Genomic DNA, 17611 nt, shown 5'->3' on the forward strand with positions numbered 1-17611 from the left:
CAGGCTATGTGGGGTGGCCAGTCCTCTTCTGGCTGTGCCGGGTGGAGATTATAACAGAACATGGCCAAGATGTTCAAATGTTCATAAATGACCAGCATGGTCGAATAATAATAAGGCAGAACAGTTGAAACTGGAGCAGCAGCACGGTCAGGTGGACTGGGGACAGCAAGGAGTCATCATGTCAGGTAGTCCTGGGGCATGGTCCTAGGGCTCAGGTCCTCTGAGAGAGAGAAAGAAAGAAAGAATTAGAGAGAGCATATGTGGGGTGGCCAGTCCTCTTCTGGCTGTGCCGGGTGGAGATTATAACAGAACATGGCCAAGATGTTCAAATGTTCATAAATTACCAGCATGGTCGAATAATAATAAGGCAGAACAGTTGAAACTGGAGCAGCAGCACGGTCAGGTGGACTGGGGACAGCAAGGACTCATCATGTCAGGTAGTCCTGGGGCATGGTCCACCCGAGGACACCCCCGGACAGGGCCAAACAGGAAGGATATAACCCCACCCACTTTGCCAAAGCACAGCCCCCACACCACTAGAGGGATATCTTCAACCACCAACTTACCATCCTGAGACAAGGCTGAGTATAGCCCACAAAGATCTCCACCACGGCACAACCCAAGGGGGGGACGCCAACCCAGAACGGATGACCACATCAGTGAATCAACCCACTCAGGTGACGCACCCCTTCCAGGGACGGCATGAGAGAGCCCCAGTAAGCCAGTGACTAAGCCCCTGTAATAGGGTTAGAGGCAGAGAATCCCAGTGGAAAGAGGGGAACTGGCCAGGCAGAGACAGCAAGGGCGGTTCGTTGCTCCAGAGCCTTTCCGTTCACCTTCCCACTCCTGGGCCAGACTACACTCAATCATATGACCCACTGAAGAGATGAGTCTTCAGTAAAGACTTAAAGGTTGAGACCGAGTTTGTGTCTCTGACATGGGTAGGCAGACCGTTCCATAAAAATTGAGCTCTATAGGAGAAAGCCCTGCCTCCAGCTGTGTGCTTAGAAATTCTAGGGACAATTAGGAGGCCTGCGTCTTGTGACCGTAGCGTACGTGTAGGTATGTACGGCAGGACCAAATCAGAGAGATTGGTAGGAGCAAGCCCATGTAATGCTTTGTAGGTTAGCAGTAAAACCTTGAAATCAGCCCTTGCTTTGACAGGAAGCCAGTGTAGAGAGGCTAGCACTGGAGTAATATGATCAAATTGTTTGGTTCTAGTCAGGATTCTAGCAGCCGTATTTAGCACTAACTGAAGTTTATTTAGTGCTTTATCCGGGTAGCCGGAAAGTAGAGCATTGCAGTAGTCTAACCTAGAAGTGACAAAAGCATGGATTAATTATTCTGCATAATTTCTGGACAGAAAGTTTCTGATTTTTGCAATGTTACGTAGAAGGAAAAAAGCTGTCCTTGAAATGGTCTTGATATGTTCTTCAAAAGAGAGATCAGGGTCCAGAGTAACGCCGAGGTCCTTCACAGTTTTATTTGAGACGACTGTACAATCATTAAGATTAATTGTCAGATTCAACAGAAGATCTCTTTGTTTCTTGGGACCTAGAACAAGCATCTCTGTTTTGTCCGAGTTTAAAAGTAAAAAGTTTGCAGCCATCCACTTCCTTATGTCTGAAACACATGCTTCTAGCAAGGGCAATTGTGGGGCTTCACCATGTTTCATTGAAATGTACAGCTGTGCGTCATCCGCATAGCAGTGAAAGTTAACATTATGTTTTCGAATAACATCCCCAAGAGGTCAAATATTTAGTGAAAACAATAGTGGTCCTAAAACGGAACCTTGAGGGACACCGAAATTTACAGTTGATTTGTCAGAGGACAAACCATTCACAGAGACAAACTGATATATTTCCGACAGATAAGATCTAAACCAGGCCAGAACTTGTCCGTGTCGACCAATTTGGGTTTCCAATCTCTCCAAAAGAATGTGGTGATCGATGGTATCAAAAGCAGCACTAAGTTCTAGGAGCACGAGGACAGATGCAGAGCCTCAGTCCGATACCATTAAAATGTAATTTAACACCTTCACAAGTGCCGTCTCAGTGCTATGATGGGGTCTAAAACCAGACTGAAGCATTTCGTATACATTGTTTGTTTTCAGGAAGGCAGTGAGTTGCTGCGCAACAGCCTTTTCTAAAATTTTTGAGAGGAATGGAAGATTCGATATAGGCCGATAGTTTTTTATATTTTCTGGGTCAAGGTTTGGCTTTTTCAAGAGAGGCTTTATTACTGCCACTTTTAGTGAGTTTGGTACACATCCGGTGGATAGAGAGCAGTTTATTATGTTCAACATAGGAGGGCCAAGGACAGGAAGCAGCTCTTTCAGTAGTTTAGTTGGAATAGGGTCCAGTATGCAGCTTGAAGGTTTAGAGGCCATGATTATTTTCAGCATTGTGTCAAGAGATATAGTACTAAAACACTTGAGCGTCTCTCTTGATCCTAGGTCCTGGCAGAGTTGTGCAGACTTAGGACAACTGAGCTTTGAAGGAATACGCATATTTAAAGAGGAGTCAGTAATTTGCTTTCTAATAATCATAATCTGATCATCTGAACTGTGCAGTACAAGTTGAGTGCCCTTCCCTATATGCTTGCTGAAAGTCAGTAGTTAACTTGTTCTTTAAAAAATAGTATTGTATTTGTTCAAACACAATTCTCTCCATAAGTTTACTAAGAACAGGCAGAACTTAATGGGCCAGCAAAGGATGCTTTAATATATTTAGGCAGTGGAATTACTTTTGCTTCCTTCCACACCTGTTGACACACACACTCTTTTAGGCCTTGGTTAAAGACATGGCAAAGAGGTGGCAATACAGTCTGCTAGCATTCTCAATAGTCTCCCATCTGGGTTGTCTATACCTGGTGGCTTTTCATTATTGATGGATAATAACCGTTTTTCCACCTCTTCCACACAATAATAATCCTTGTCTTTCATTATTAGAGCTTCAATAGACATATGATGGTTTACTGTTCAATGTTGTCATTTCAATTCTCAGTTTGTCCACTTTACTGGTGAAATAGTCATTGAAATGATTGGCTATATCAAAAGGTTTTGTTATAAATGACCCATCAACTTCAATGAACGATGGAGATGAATTGGGTTTTCTGTCCATAATATCATTTAAGGTGCTCTAAAGTATTTCCCCTTGTTTCTATGTAATTTATCTCGTTTTGGTAATATCATTTATTATTTTAAGTTTAGTCACAACATTTCTCAATTGACAGTATGTCACCAATCAGCCTGACCTGTTTGCCACCTTTTATACCATAATTTCTTTGAATTATACAATAGTATGCCTCCCTACATGGATCCCTACACACAGGCTGCTTTCAAATGGGCAGCCAAATTCGGATCTTTTTTAAAAACTTTTGACCAATCAGATCAGCTTTGAAAAATATATGATGTGAAAAGATATGTGATCGGTCAAAAGACCAATTAGTGGAAAAAATTTCAGAATTTGATTTAAATTTAACCTTGCGTTAAACCCTAGATGCAGTAGTACCCCTAAAAACATTTGTCACAAGATCTTCTCTCCCTGGTATACAGAAAATACCCAAGCCCTGAAGCAAGCTTCCAGAATATTAGAACGGAAATGGCGCTCCACCAAACTGTACGTTTTCCGACTAGCTTGGAAAGACAGTACAGTACAATATCAAAGAGCTCTCACTACTGTTGATCAGCCTACTTTTCCAACCTAATTGAGGAGAAGAAGAACAATCCCCCAAAAAGTTTTGGTTCTGCTGTAAAGCTATCTAAAAAGCACCATTCCCCAAGAGAGGATGGCTTTGACTTCAACAGTGATGAATTCCTGAACTTCTTTGATGAAAAGATCATGATCGTTAGAACGCAAATTACAGACTCTTCTATGAATCTGAGTATTTCTCCAAAGCTCAATTGTCCTGAGTCTGCACAGAACTGCCAAGACCCAGGATCAATGAAGACACTCAAATTTTTTAGTCCTGTGTCTTTTTGACACATTCACAAAAATAGTCATGGCCTCTAAACCTTCCAGCTGCATACTGGAGCCTATTCAAACTAAACTACTGAAGGAGCTACTTCCTGTGATTGGCCCTCCAATGTTGAACATATTAAACGGTTCTCCATCTTCCGGATGTGTACCAAACTCACTAAAAGTGGCAGATATAAAGCCTCTTGAAAAAGCCAGACCTTGACCCGGAAAATGTGATAAAAACGATTGGCCTATATTAAATATTTTTTTTAAAGCTGTTGCGCAGCTGTTACTGCACTCTTGAAGGTGGTAAATTACATTTTAATGGCGTCAGACCAAGGCTCTTCACCTGTTCTCCTGCTCCTAGACTTTGGTGCCACTTTTGACACCATCGATCAGCAAATTATTTTGGAGAGATTGGAAACCCTAATTGGTCTACATGGACAAGTTATTGCCTGGTTTAGAATTTATCTGTCAGAAATATATCAGTTTGTCTCTGTGGATGGTTTGTCCTCTGACAAATCAATTGTACATTTCGGTGTTCCTCAAGGTTCCATTTTAGGACCACTATTGTTTTCACTATATATTCTACCTCCTGGTGATTTCATTTGGAAACACAACGTCGACTTTCACTGCTACGCAGACGACACACAGCTTTATATTTCGATTAGTCATGGTGAAGACGCAAAATTGCCTCCTCTGGAAACTGAAGGATCTCGGCCTTACTCTGGACCCCGATCTTTCTTTTGACGAACATATCAAGAATAATTCAAGCGCAGCTTTTTCCATCTTCGTAACGTTGCAAAAATCTGAAAAAGCTAGTCCATGCTTTTGTCACTTCTAAATTAGAATACTGCTATGCACTACTCTCCAGCTACCCAAATAAAGCACTAATTATACTTCAGTTATTGTTAAATACGGCTGCTAAACTCTTGATTAGAACCCCAAAATGTGATAATATTACTCCGGTGATAGCCTTTCTACATGTGGTTCCTGTTAAGGCTAGGCCTGATTTCAAGGTTTTACTGCTAACCTACAAAGCATTACATGGACTTGCTCCTACCTATCTCTCCAATTTTGCCCTGCCATAAATACCTACACGTACGCTACGGTCACAAGTTGCAGGCCTCCTTATTGTCCCTCGAATTTCTATGCAAACAGCTGGAGGCAGAGCTTTCTCTTATAGAGCTCCATTTTTATGGAATGGTCTGCCTATCCATGTGAGATACGCAGACTTGGTCTCGACCTTTAAGTCTTTATTGAAGACTCATCTCTGCAGTAGGTGCTATGATTTAGTGTGGTCTGGCCCAGGGGTGAGAAGGTGAATGGCAAGGCACTGGAATGACGAACCGCCCTTGCTGTCTCTGCCTGGCCAGCTCCCCTCTCTCCAGTGGGATTCTCTGCCTCTGACCATATTACGGGGCCCCATCACTGGCTTACTAGTGCCATTTTTAGGAGGGGTGCGTCACGTGGTGCGCTATACTCGACTTGAGTGTGTTGAGTCACTGACGTGATCTTCCTGTCAGGTCTTGCTCCCCCTTGGGCTCGGGCGGTGGAGGAGATCTTTGTGGGCTATACTCAGGCTTGTCTTAGGGTAGTAAGTTGGTGGTCTGTTAATATCCCTCGAGTGGTGTGGCGGCTGTGCTTTGGCAAAGTGGGTGGGGTTATATCCTGCCTGGTTGGCCCTGTCCGGGGTTATCGTTGGACGGGGCCACAGTGTCCTCCAACCCCCCCTGTCTCAGCCTCCAGTATCTATGCTGCAATAGTCTATGTGCCGGAGGGCTGGGGTCTGTCTGTTATATCTGGTGTAATTCTCCTGTCTTATCTGGTGTCCTGAGTGAATTTAAGTATGCTGCCTCTAATTCTCTCTCTCCCTTCCCTCCCGGAGGACCTGAGCCCTAGGACCATGCCTCAGGACTACCTGGTCTGATGACTCCTGCCTGTCCCCAGTCAGCCTGGTCGTGCTGCTGATCCAGTTTCAACTCTTCTGCCTGCGGCTATGGAAGCCTAACCTGTTAACCGGATGTGCTACATTGTCCCAGACCTGCTGTTTTCAACTCCAATTCAATTAAATTCAAGAGCTTTATTGGCATGGGAAACATATGTTAACATTGCCAAAGCAAGACCGCACCTGCTGTCTCGATCTCTAAATACTTGGCTATGAAAAGCGAACTGACATTTACTGACCTGTTGCACTCTCTACAACCACTGTGATTATTATTTGACCCTGCTGGTCATCTGCAAAAGTTTGAACATCTTGACGAACAATCTGGCCTTAATGGCCATGTACTCTTATAATCTCCACCCGGCACTGCCAGAAGAGGACTGGCCACCCTTCAGAGCCTGGTTCCACTCTGGTTCCTTTCTTCCTAGGTTCCTGCCTTTCTAGGGAGTTATTCCTAGTGTAACGGATGTGAAACGGCTAGCTTAGTTAGCGGTGAGCGCTAAATAGTGTTTCAATCGGTTACGTCACTTGCTCTGAGACCTTGAAGTAGTAGTTCCCCTTGCTCTGCAAGGGCCGCGGCTTTTGTGGAGCGATGGGTAACGATGCTTCGTGGGTGACTGTTGTTGATGTGTGCAGAAAGTCCCTGGTTCGCGCCCGGGTATGGGCGAGGGGACGGTCTAAAGTTATACTGTTACATTGATGCTGCTGACCCGGATTACTGGTTGCTGCGGAAAAAGGAGGAAGGTCAAAAGGGGGGTGAGTGTAACGGATGTGAAACGGCTAGCTTAGTTAGCGGTGAGCGCTAAATAGCGTTTCAATTGGTTACGTCACTTGCTCTGAGACCTTGAAGTAGTAGTTCCCCTTGCTCTGCAAGGGCCGTGGCTTTTGTGGAGCGATGGGTAACGATGCTTCGAGGGTGGCTGTTGTCGATGTGTGCAGAAGGTCCCTGGTTCGCGCCCGGGTATGGGCGAGGGGACGGTTTAAAATTATACTGTTACACTAGCCACCGTGCTTCTACATCTGCATTGCTTGCTGTTTGAGGTTTTAGGCTGGGTTTCTGTATAAACCCTTTGTGACATCTACTGTAATAAGGGCTTTATAAATACATTTGATTTTAACTGCCTGTGTTTAACTGTCACAGCCTTTAAGATTTGACCTGGGCCTACAAGTTAGCAATAGATAGTGGCAAACTGAAATGCTTGTTTTGAAACTTTAGATTACTTGACAGGCTTGCAGCTTTTTTTTAAAAGGAGGATGTCCTTTAGCGCTGACCTTGTAACATCTTTTCCACAGAGTTTATAAACCCAGAAGTTGCAACATCGCAAGACTTCCGAGACCGCTTGTATAACAGACCAGGTCATGGTTTGAGAAATCATTGAGAGTAGTGAACAATTCTTCCTAAATTGTTAATATTCTCAAAATATAAAGGGACAGCGTATATTCGAGCCAATGTCTTAAGTAGTTGAACATGTTATTATTCCAACCTCGTGAAAGTGACAAACTGACACGTTTTCATTTGTCAAAAACATCATTATGTGAAAGGTGAGCCTATGATTTGACGGCGTGCACATGCGCAGTTCTGCGCGAGACGACCGTTTCTACGCATGAGCTTTGCTCGCCAACGTCGACTACAACTGCGATCAGGGATTTCTATTGTAGAATCAGTTTTAGCCGATCATACTGTATTGTCTTTGATATAAGCGCCATGGATGAGATATGAAAAAAAGAAAGGAACACGATTGCCATCTAGTGGAGAACGGGTTAATCGTGTTGAAGTCCTTTGCCAGTACCGTCGTACATAGAAGAGCTTAATCTCTATTACAATACGGCAATTTGCCCTCAGTTGTGAGATCAGACATGGCGTCTTCATTGATTTGCAGTGAAACACAGAGCAGGTAAGAAAACGTGTTAGTTTGGCATTTTAACACACTGTGTGCGGACAAGATATCCAATGTTATACCTTTATATTTGTTGCCACATTCGATTAACAGTGAAAAATAAACGTGTTTGTGTTAGCCCCCCCAAATAAGCGTCTGACATTTTGCTGAACTCGGATCTCGTATATCGAGGCGAATTGAGTTTTGATAACAGGATTAGCTACAATGTCCCCATCAGACTATTCTTGTAAAAAGGTCCTTCCTGTACAACTGCGGTCCTTCCGCGGAGTGCTCAAAATCATACTTAATAGGTTACTTTTATCGAATCGAACCTCCGACTTTTTCCTCATTTGTGGCGCTCAACTCGGTGCGAATGTGCATGGGCCAATTGAATATTTTTTATATAGTATGAACAACAAGAGGAAAAAGTCATACTTTTAATAAAAACGTCCAAATGAACCCCGCGGAAGGACCGCAGTTGTACATGTAAGTGTTCTCAGAATCGACTGATCCAAAGTTGTTGCCAGCTTCTCAGTCCCATCATATCACATAGTCATTCGATGAAGGCTTCTTCTGTATGGGGGAGTTTTGCCAACTGCGGCTCCTAACACCGGTGTCGGAAGACAGACGCCACAAAGGCGTTGTAACTGAGAAATAGTGTGAAGCATCCGCTTGGCGTTTTCAATTTCAATTCAAGGGCTTTATTGGCATGGGAAACATGTGTTAGCATTGCCAAAGCAAGTGAGGTAGATAATATATAAAGTGAATATATAAAGTGAAATAAACAATAACAATTAACAGTAAACATCACACATACAGAAGTTTCAAAACAATAAAGACATTACAAATGTCATATTATATATATATACAGTGTTTTAACAATGTACAAATGGTATGGGAGTTTTTCAAAATTGGATTTGTTTTCGAATTCTTTGTGGGTCTGTGTAATCTGAGGGGAAATATGTCTCTCTAATATGGTCATACATTGGGCAGGAGGTTAGGAAGTGCAGCTCAGTTTCCACCTCATTTTGTGGGCAGTGAGCACATAGCCTGTCTTCTCTTGAGAGCCATGTCTGCCTACGGCGGCCTTTCTCAATAGCAAGGCTATGCTCACTGAGTCTGTACATAGTCAAAGCTTTCCTTAATTTTGGGTCAGTCACAGTGGTCAGGTATTCTGCCGCTGTGTACTCTCTGTGTAGGGCCAAATAGCATTCTAGTTTGCTCTGTTTTTTTTGTTAATTCTTTCCAATGTGACAAAACCAAATATGATAGTGAGAGAAACCCCACTGGCGGGCAGTTGGAGAAGATGGTATCTGCAAATATTTTCATTGAAACATTTGATGTCAATAGAGTTTGATGTTCACAAACTGGAATCTATTATGAACAGAGTGGACTAAGGTTTGTAGACTTTACCCTTTGCAAAAGTGTTTTTAAAAATTGTGTTGTTTAGAAAGAGTGCAAAGGCGAATTGAGTTATTGCACACGCTCACTTCAAAGTGGGCGTTCCCTAACGGATATATGCAGATTACGCTATAACGCGCCAATAGGATCTCGCTTGCTCTTGCTTAGCACTGCCCCCTCCTTGCTTGTTTTGCCCACTGGAAGACCACCGCCTGTCGTTTTCTTGGTTTAGTTATATAAATCTTTGGAAATACTGTCAGCTGCAACTCTGTTAAATAATCATTATTTTGATGTGATTTGAAAGTAGAGGGATTTATGTTTCTAGAATCATACCGCAATTGAGAATTGATTCAAGTTTAGATTGAGTATGTGGCTGTTTTGACATCCAGAAACAAATTTCCTTTAAACAGAACATGTAAGGTCCTCGGATCAACTACGCCTCGATAGAAGAGAATGGAATCGAGGCTTCCTCAGCTAAGCTCAATGCTGAAATCTCTCTTTAACATCCTAGAAGGAACATGTAGCAGTCCTGCTGCAGCATGATGTTGTCATGACTGTAAAATTGCTGTGTATCTTTTTGTTTTTGACAGAGTAAGCTCGGTTTTAAACAGAGATGTCAAGCAATTTGGGAAGAAGTACATGTTTGACTCAAATGAAGAAACTTGCTGGAACTCTGACCAGGTAACTACAATCACAATATAGCCGCGCATACCTCAAAGGGGCCAGCATCGGCACATTCTTGTGCGCCTCTATTGCCTCCTTCCCCACGAAGTGTGCACTTGTTCACTTCCCTTCATGAATTTGAAAGTAAATGACTGGTATATGACTGGTATATGGATCTATCCCAGGCCAAGATGAATCTAATTCAATTGATGGGGAGTAGTGACTCCTGGACCTGGAGGAGAGATCATTAGGATGCACTATGTGGTTATGATATGAATACTAGTATTATTATTAGGCTACCCTTAGCCTCTGCTCACAAAAGTGAGGTGAAAGCCTGTTGCCAGAGGCTAGCTAGTAGCTACCCTATGACATAGGATAGCCAGAATTATTTTGACCTAAGCTCAACAATGTACATCTTTCCCTACAGGTCAAAACGCTCTGCTGCCATAATATAGGCACAGTTGAGCCAGTGTGGGATAAGGTTAAAAAACATAACCTCAATCCAGAGATGGAAGATATCGCTGTACCCCTAATTATCCCCACTGACAAATTGAGAAAATGTAAGTACTGCTAGTTTTGAATTAAACTGCCATTTTCATCCTCATGCTAGCCTAAAGCAGCCCATTGGATTCCATGAAAATGCGATGTGTAGTGTTGGGTTGAGTTGCTATGGAATCCAATGGGTTGCTTTAGCCTAGCTAGCCTAGCATGAGGAAGAAAAGGGCAGTTTAATTCAAAACCAGCAGTATTTCATTATTCTCGATTTGTCAGTTGGGATAATGGAATAATTAGGAGTACAGCAACATCTTCACCAGTCTAAGGCACTGCATCTCAATGGTAGAGGCTGTGATTGGGAGTCCCATAGGGCGGCACGCAATTGGCCCCGTGTTAAAGTTTGGACGGGGTAGGTCGTGATTGTAAATAAGAATTAGTTCTTAACTGACTTGCCTAGATACATTTTTAATCCCTGTATTGAGGTGTATTTTTTCTGTTGTCATATGCCGTGCCGGCTCTGCGGTGCCCACATTATGGCAGCCGAGCCTTTTGAGTTTTAGGGAAAGATGTACTTATTGCTAAGCTCTGGTTGAAACAATTAATATCATCATAATAATAATATGTGACATACAGTCATGCTCAACCATTTGAGCTACAAAGGACCATATTCTGGCTACCCTATAACACTGTCACTACTTTCCCTTTTTACAGGGTGATTTTCAGTGGGTTACTCTTGAATTCCCACAGCCCGTCAGAGTGTCTGAATTGAAGGTGCAGTTCCAAGGAGGCTTTTCAGGAAAAACATGCAGATTGGAAGGTAATACAAACACACACACTCTTTTAGTCAGTGTATCACAATGAAGTTGTGATTTGAAATGATTTATATTATAACATTGTCATACTATGCTTTAATAACATATATGTTTTTAAAAAGAGACAGACTGTCCATGTCAACAATCCTGAAAATGTCTCTACTTGTTTTCCCCTCAGGAAGCCCAAAAGCTGGAGAATTGGCAAAAATCACACATTTTTACCCTGAAGACAACAGCTCACTACAAATATCCTTCAATGTATTATTAAATGTCAGACCCCTTTTATTTGTTCCCATTTTATTGGTACAAAGTGGAATAATTTTTTTTTTGGCAACAATCTACACAAAATACTGTCAGTGAAAAAAAATTATAATACACATGTCGATAACTCCAATATAGCAGATGCATCAGTATTCAGCCCCTTTGTTTAGACAAATGTGTCTTAACAAATCACATAATAAATGACATGTAATCTGTGAAATAATAGTGGTTGACATGATTTTTGAATGACTAGCCCTTCCTCTGTCACCTATACATATAAATCTGTAAAGTCCCTCAGTCAAGTTTTACATTTCAAGCAAAGATTCAACTATAAAGACCCGGGAGCTTTTTGAAAGCCTCATAAAGAAGGGCAGTGATTGGTAGATGGGTAACGATAACAAATCAGACATTGAATATCTCTTTAAGCATGGTCAAGATAATAATTATGCTGTGGATTATGTATTAAACTACCATTACAGATAGTCATTCTTCTGAACTGCAGGACAGGAATGAAACTGCTCAGGGATGTTACTGAGGCCATTGGTGATTTTAAACCACGACAGAGTTCAATGGCTGTGATGGGAGAACTGAGGATGGATCAACAACATTGTAGTGACTAAATGACAGAGTGAAAAGAAGAGTACAAATATACAGAATAAAAATATGACAAAACATGAATCTTGTATGCAACTATGCACTAAAGTAATACTACAACACAACATGGCAAAGGAATAAATATTTTCGCCTAAACGCTAAGCCTTATGTTTGGAAGAAATCCAACACAACAGATCAGCTTCCTAGTTTCAAGCATGGTGGTGTGGGTATGCTTGACATCAGCAAATACTGGGGTGTTTTTCCAGGTAACAAAGAAATCAAATGGAGCTAGGCACAGGGAAAATCCTAGAGGAGAACCTGCTTCAGTCTGCTTTTACAACAGACACTAGGAGAGTAATTCACCTTTCAGTAGGAGAATAACCTACAACACAAGGCCAAATCTACAGTGGAGTTGCTTACCCACAAGACAGTGAAGTTTCCTGAGTGGCCAAGTTACAATTTTGACTTAAATCTGCATGACAAGGCAAAACTTGAAAATAGCTGTCTAGCCATGATCCCCAACATCTTGACAGAGCTTGAAATAACAAATAGTATATATATATAATATATATTAGGGCAAATATTGCACAATCCAGGTGTACAAACAGCTTTTAGAGACTTACTCAAGAAGACTCACAGCTTTAATCACTGCCAAATGTGTTTCTAACATGTATTGACTAAGGGAGCAGAATACTTATGCTACGACTGTATTTTAGTTCATTTTTTACGATGAATTAAAATAAATCTTCCACTTTTACAGTATTTTGTGTAGATTGGTGACAAAAAAAATTACAATTCATTTTAATCCCACTTTGTAACACAAAATGTTAAACAATCCAAGGGGTCTGAATACTTTTTCAAGGCAATATTTAAGCGCCTTTCAACGGGGTATGGAGGGAGGTAGGTGCCACGCACACCTGTTTGTATCAAGAACTGCAACACTTGCAACGCTACTGGCGATGTTAAACACTTCTTCAATCAAACACTTCTTCAATCGTTGTTGAGTTCTGATATTAAGCGCACCGTGAGACGTATGCCAGTGTCATATCTTTTCAGTCTAAACTCCAGCTAAACTGAGAAGGGGGTAGCTGCATCCCAATATGACTGGAGAATGGGCTTGTGGGTGTGTCAAAAGGAAAGTAGTGGGCGTGTCAAGCAGGCTGCTTTAGGTTTAGCCTTTTTTTCTCTCTCTCTCTGACCACGCAACTTTCCGTACATTGAGCTACCATACCACGAGAGTTTGGACGTCTGTTTTTAAGCCAGAGGATGAGTTGTATTTCACTGTTAGTTTTGCACAAACATTTTCAGTTATAAAACTGACAATTGTTTATTTCTTTATTAAAATTATTGATTATGGGTGTACTGTTGCTTCATGTGTTGTATGTGTGTGCTTACTGTAACTGCCCCCCTCATATTTGGCTACAAGGTAGGTAGTTCCCACGCCATTGCCGTACAGCAGCGCTTGTCAAGCGGGAGCGAAGGGCACTGTTTCTCGGTGTTGTTGCCATCCATGCCCTCTTCATTGAGTAGTAGACTGTATGTATCAAGTTGACATCTAGATGGTTATCAATATTAGTTATTTCTTGTGTAGGCTGCTATCCTACTTGAAATTAAATCATGTGGGAGAAAAAAAATGGCTACGTTAGCTACCGCCGCGACGTGATAGTCGCTCGCTGGATAATCGACTCGTCGTGCAGCCCAATCAGCAACGCAAAACGGTCTTGAGTGGCAACAAATCTGCCCAATTAGTTGATTCACTTTCCATACACCCACTCCTTTTGACACACCCACTCAATCTATTCATTTAGGCTACACAGCCGCGAATGTCCTGCAAAATGATCCCTTTGTCCCGCATTTGGTATTTGTAAATGTGGCCATACTAAGCGTGAGGTAGCCTAATGTACAAGCTATTACAACTAGTCTTGTAATAGTTGCAGAAATGCAAGTTGTAATAGTACAGAAAAGTTATGCCTGGCACTGGATACTGTAATACAGAAATGTTGATTTTAATGTTACATAGAGTACACAAAACAGCTTTCAAACAATATTGTCCACTGCAGTTCTACTTATCTGGTTCTTAACTCCACACCCACAGCTTTCCCATTCAGGAGGCCCACATGGTGCACAGGCTAAAAATAGTGTTTGAGAACAGTGCTGACTTTTTTGGGCGAATAATTGTTTACTCCTTGGATGTCCTGGGGGAAAGATCTTTGTGACGTTTTTGTTTCTGCATGAGAGAGAGCGAGACCTATAGGGAAAGAGGGTGTAGTAACATTGAATAACATGACTGCTGGAAGACTGTACCACCCACATGAACGTTGGAATGGGAACCATATGACTATTTTTGGTGAGGACATTTTTAGTTGGTCACCTGCTTGCATCACAGAAACAACAAGGGGATAAAGGAGGACTCTGAATCTGGATTTGTTATTGCAGCTTTACAGGCTTTAAGGTCACGTAACCACATGCCTATTGACATGTTCTTGTGCCTTATTTGATTTGCCATTCCAAATGAACATTGTAAAATTCTTAAGCAATTTGTTTTTATTGGTTTACAATCACTTCATTTTTTGAAATAGTTATTTAAACTTAGTATGATTGTCGTTAAAAAAAATACACAAATGTCCTTAATATACAAAACATTTGAGAGGGTGCTTACCTTTTTGTGTCTGATGGAATCTGGAATCTGCCTCAATGTTCATGTCTGCCCCTTCTATCTGAATTCAAATCACATTACCATGTTTATTTGTGCCACTGAGATGACTAATGTACTTTGGTTTTGGAAATGACCTTCATTTCAATTAATTTATCGTGTGCAGGGGTATGAAGCATCATACCTAAGAGGGCCTTGGCATAGCTTATGTGGTTCCCGCAAACAGCGTAGAGGAGTACCACCATTCTTATTAAACATGACAGACATCCATTAATAGAATGTGTGTTATTTCTGAAGGAATCAAGAGTCCTGGGGCAGTTATTTACACCATTTAATTATATAATTTACAACCCACACAGTCATAAGCATTAATATCTATTGCATGTTGGAGAAGATATTTCACTATGACTGCATGGCCTCCAGAGCTGGCCAGGGTCAAGGCACTCTCCCGATCCCATGCTATAGCACTAGGATCTGCCTCCTAAGACACACTACACAAGGACATAACAGACAGGTTACAGTCAATCACCACCCAGTATATGACTAACCATTGAATTCAATGAACGTGTCTAGAAATGTCCCTGGTGTTTTCCAGGAGGCAATCCACCATGGCTTTCTCTCCAAATGCTGCTGACGAGATCCTAAGGTCCAATGTCGTGCCATTTATCCGCCGCCATCACCTCATGTTTCAGCATGATAATACACAGCCCCATGTCACAAGGATCTGTATACAATTCCTGGAAGCTGAAGATGTCCCAGTTCTTCCATGGCCTGCATACTAACTAGACATGTCACCCATTGAAAGGGGGAGACACCCTGGACCCAAACTGTTACAAACCTATATCCATTCTGCCCTGCCTATCTGAGGTCTTCGAAAGCCAAGTCAACAAACAGGTCACTGACCATCTCGAATCCCACCGTACCTTCTCCGCTATGCAATCTGGTTTCCGAGCCGGTTACAGGTGCACCTCAGCCACACTTAAGGTACTAAACGACATCATAACCGCCATCGATAAAAGACAGTACTGTGCAGCCGTCTTCATCGACCTTGCCAAGGCTTTCGACTCTGTCAATCACCGGATTCTTATCGGCAGACTCAGTAGCCTCGGTTTTCCGGATGACTGCCTTGCCTGGTTCACCAATTACTTTGCAGACAGAGTTCAGTGTGTCAAATCGGAGGGCATGCTGTCCGGTCCTCTGGCAGTCTCTATGGGGGTGACACAGGGTTCAATTCTCGGGCCGACTCTTTTCTCTGTATATATCAATGATGTTGGTCTTGCTGCAGGCGATTCCCTGATCCACCTCTACGCAGACGACACCATTCTATATACTTTCGGCCCGTCATTGGACACTGTGCTATCTAACCTCCAAACAAGCTTCAATGCCATACAACACTCCTTCCGTGGCCTCCAACTGCTCTTAAACGCTAGTAAAACCAAATGCATGCTTTTCAACCGATCGCTGGCGCACCCGCATGCCCGACTAGCATCACCACACTGGATGGTTCCGACCTTGAATATGTGGACACCTATAAGTACCTAGGTGTCTGGCTAGACTGCAAACTCTCCTTCCAGACCCATATCAAACATCTCCAATCGAAAATCAAATCAAGAGTCGGCTTTCTATTCCGCAACAAAGCCTCCTTCACTCACTCTGCCAAACTTACCCTAGTAAAACTGACTATCCTACCGATCCTCGACTTCGGCGATGTCATCTACAAAATTGCTTCCAACACTCTACTCAGCAAACTGGATGCAGTTTATTACAGTGCCATCCGTTTTGTCACTAAAGCACCTTATACTACCCACCACTGCGACTTGTATGCTCTAGTCGGCTGGCCCTCGCTACATATTCGTCGCCAGACCCACTGGCTCCAGGTCATCTACAAGGCCATGCTAGGTAAAGCTCCGCCTTATCTCAGTTCACTGGTCACGATGGCTACACCCATCCGTAGCACGCGCTCCAGCAGGTGTATCGCACTGATCATCCCTAAAGCCAACACCTCATTCGGCCGCCTTTCGTTCCAGTACTCTGCTGCCTGTGACTGGAACGAATTGCAAAAAATCGCTGAAGTTGGAGACTTATCTCCCTCACCAACTTCAAACATCAGCTATCTGAGCAGCTAACCGATCGCTGCAGCTGTACATAATCTATTGGTAAATAGCCCACCCATTGTCACCTACCTCATCCCCACAGTTTTTATTTATTTACTTTTCTGCTCTTTTGCACACCAATATCTCTACCTGTACATGATCATCTGATCATTTATCACTCCAGTGTTAATCTGCAATATTGTAATTATTCGCCTACCTCCTCATGCCTTTTGCACACATTGTATATAGACTCCCCTTTTTTTCTACCGTGTTATTGACTTGTTAATTGTTTACTCCATGTGTAACTCTGTGTTGTCTGTTCACACTGCTATGCTTTATCTTGGCCAGGTCGCAGTTGCAAATGAGAACTTGTTCTCAACTAGCCTACCTGGTTAAATAAAGGTGAAAAAATAAAATAAAATTAAAAATTGAGCATGTTTGGGATGCTCTGGATGAACGTGTACGACAGCATGTTCCAGTTCCTGCCAATATCCAGCAACTTCGCACCGCCATTGAAGAGGAGTGGGACAACATTCCACAGGCTACAATCAACAGCCTGATCAACTCTATGCGAAGGAGATGTGTTGTGCTGGATGAAGCAAATGGTGGTCACACCAGATACTGACTGACTGGTTTTCTGATCCACGACCCTATTTTTTTTTTTACAGTATCTGTGACCAACTGTGAAATCCATAGATTAGGGCCTAATTAACTTATTTAAATTGACTGATTTCAACTCTAGCTCAGTAAAATCTTTGGAATTGTTGTGTGTTAAGTTTATTTTTGATCAGTATATTATTACTCAGGACACTGCACACAAGTCATAGTGATCATGCTGATTGTACCATGCTACACAAG

The 17611-nt window shown here is 42.3% G+C and overlaps 1 protein-coding gene across 2 annotated transcripts; it reads left to right on the top strand.

The window, feature by feature from the left end:
- The first annotated feature begins 7501 nt into the window (after positions 1-7501).
- Positions 7502-14930, top strand: nr2c2ap (nuclear receptor 2C2-associated protein). Of its 2 annotated transcripts, none has more exons than XM_052529313.1 (5): positions 7502-7799; positions 9773-9863; positions 11052-11157; positions 11331-11398; positions 14101-14930. In XM_052529313.1, exons 1-5 carry the CDS (start codon positions 7762-7764, stop codon positions 14221-14223), a joined length of 426 nt encoding a protein of 141 aa, XP_052385273.1. In that variant the 5' UTR covers positions 7502-7761; the 3' UTR covers positions 14224-14930. The 2 variants fall into 2 exon arrangements, with proteins under 2 accessions (XP_052385273.1, XP_052385276.1); XM_052529316.1 differs by lacking the exon at positions 7502-7799 and adding an exon at positions 8104-8267.
- The last annotated feature ends 2681 nt before the right edge of the window (positions 14931-17611 follow it).

Source organism: Oncorhynchus keta, chromosome 1, assembly GCF_023373465.1.
Source record: "Oncorhynchus keta strain PuntledgeMale-10-30-2019 chromosome 1, Oket_V2, whole genome shotgun sequence".
Taxonomy (NCBI): Eukaryota; Metazoa; Chordata; class Actinopteri; order Salmoniformes; family Salmonidae; genus Oncorhynchus; species Oncorhynchus keta.

Bases quoted from the DNA above. Each gene is read 5' to 3' on its own strand.
- nr2c2ap (XM_052529313.1), top strand. From the start codon at position 7,762: ATGGCGTCTTCATTGATTTGCAGTGAAACACAGAGCAG. The intron at 11,158-11,330 runs GTAATACAAACA...TTTTCCCCTCAG, and splicing joins AAAAACATGCAGATTGGAAG to GAAGCCCAAAAGCTGGAGAA. The intron at 11,399-14,100 runs ATATCCTTCAAT...CTCCACACCCAC, and splicing joins AAGACAACAGCTCACTACAA to AGCTTTCCCATTCAGGAGGC.